The sequence below is a fragment of the Durio zibethinus genome, chromosome 20 (assembly GCF_047325235.1).
Source record: "Durio zibethinus cultivar Kanyao isolate XHJ-2024 chromosome 20, ASM4732523v1, whole genome shotgun sequence".
NCBI classification, from domain to species: Eukaryota; Viridiplantae; Streptophyta; class Magnoliopsida; order Malvales; family Malvaceae; genus Durio; species Durio zibethinus.
In genome coordinates this window covers 9,380,375-9,381,901 of record NC_143181.1, presented here as the reverse complement: position 1 = coordinate 9,381,901, position 1,527 = coordinate 9,380,375, and the positions used below count along the sequence as shown (strand labels likewise).

The 1,527-nt window shown below is 34.0% G+C and overlaps 1 protein-coding gene across 1 annotated transcript; it reads left to right on the top strand.

The window, feature by feature from the left end:
- The first annotated feature begins 329 nt into the window (after positions 1 to 329).
- On the top strand, positions 330 to 1,130 carry LOC149513099 (uncharacterized). The gene is made up of 2 exons (XM_089749645.1): positions 330 to 772; positions 876 to 1,130. The coding sequence occupies exons 1-2, from the start codon at positions 467 to 469 to the stop codon at positions 954 to 956; spliced, it is 387 nt and encodes a 128-aa protein (XP_089605771.1). The 5' UTR covers positions 330 to 466; the 3' UTR covers positions 957 to 1,130.
- The last annotated feature ends 397 nt before the right edge of the window (positions 1,131 to 1,527 follow it).

The window sequence follows — 1,527 nt, the reverse complement described above, 5'->3', positions numbered from 1 at the left end:
TCAAAATTATTTGCATATTGAGCCGGTTAATTTGATTAAAATTTCATTTAAATGATTGATAAGAAAGAATTTTCACTTTCACTTAGAGCAATCATATCATTTTAGAACTAAATTTTTTATTAAATAGATTTTTATTTAAAAAATATATCAATATATATACTTATAAAAAAATTACATATGTATAAATTATAAATTATAACTTTTTATTTTTATTTTTATTTTTTTAAAAAAATATTAATACAAAAGTTATCCATATCTAATCAAATATGGACGGAGATTAGGTAAGAGTTTGATGAAAGATAGAGCAAGGGGATAGTTTTGTACTTTCGTCTTTGCTTGAGGAGTTTAAACGTTAAAGCACTACTCATTGAAAGGAAGAGCAGTAGACCACCGAACCAAGCATTTAAGAAGGCTAATAAAAACGAGGAATAGTTGAAGAAAGAACTAGCTAGCTGGATAGAAAACAATGGAAGATACTTCATCAACAAAGGAGGTAACGACCGAAGGAACTTCTGGTTACCATCCTTGGTCTTTTCATGAAGTTATAAGGGCTATTCGCAGGTGTTTGGGACTTGAACCTGAATTCCACCAAAATCCCTCATGTCCAAACAAAGATGATGGTGAAGTAAATAATATTCCAGCTGCTCGTTGCCCAGAATCCCCTGTAGCTTCCTCTGGAGAAGGTCAAGATCCACCTTCAAGTTCAACAACTGACTATTCAGATCCACCAAGCACTGTGAAAGATCCAGCAGCTGACCCTCCTTCCACCATAGTAAGATTGCTAACTTCTTTATTTTGGTATATTCATATATATAAACCTCTATGCATGCGATGTTTAAATTCTATAGATAATTTTTTTGGTTTCATTTATGCAGGAAGACCCTGGTGTTGTAGTTTCTCTTTCTGCTCCTAAAAGGCCAGGGACAAGCAGTGGCAGAGGCTCTCAGATTAATTAACTTGACCGTTCAGGACCACGGATTTGTGGGCAAACAAGGTTGGTAACAATATCCAAGAGAGGCCATAAGGTCGTCTTGACTCATGTTTTTCATCCTTTTTCTTTGTTTGCTTGTGTTTTTGTGTGTTTCGATGGGAGAGTACTGATCGAGAGTTGCAAATGCAGTTACTTGCAACAGTGCAAGCATAAAGTTGATTTCAGTATGTGATTGTATATGATTTGCGCATAAATCTTAACCAAAGTATTTTAAGAGTATATTAATTCCAGTAACATGCAGAAAATGTGTTTAGGAACTTGGTTTTTTAGGCTTTATAATTATTTAGATTTCAATTACAGAGGGTTTTTGAGGTTGTTCTTCATTTATGGCATTGGCAGCAACCAATAAATGTTTTCCAATGAAATTTTAATTTCTTAGGTCATGGTTGGGTGGACTGTGTTGGCTATTGAGGAGAAAGCCCAAAGCCGTTGGCTTCAGCAATAATATCACAAGGATTCAAGTAAATCATCTCGTTTTAATAGCAATAATAATAGCCATTCAACATACCTTCAGACATATATGGAAGGAAATTAAT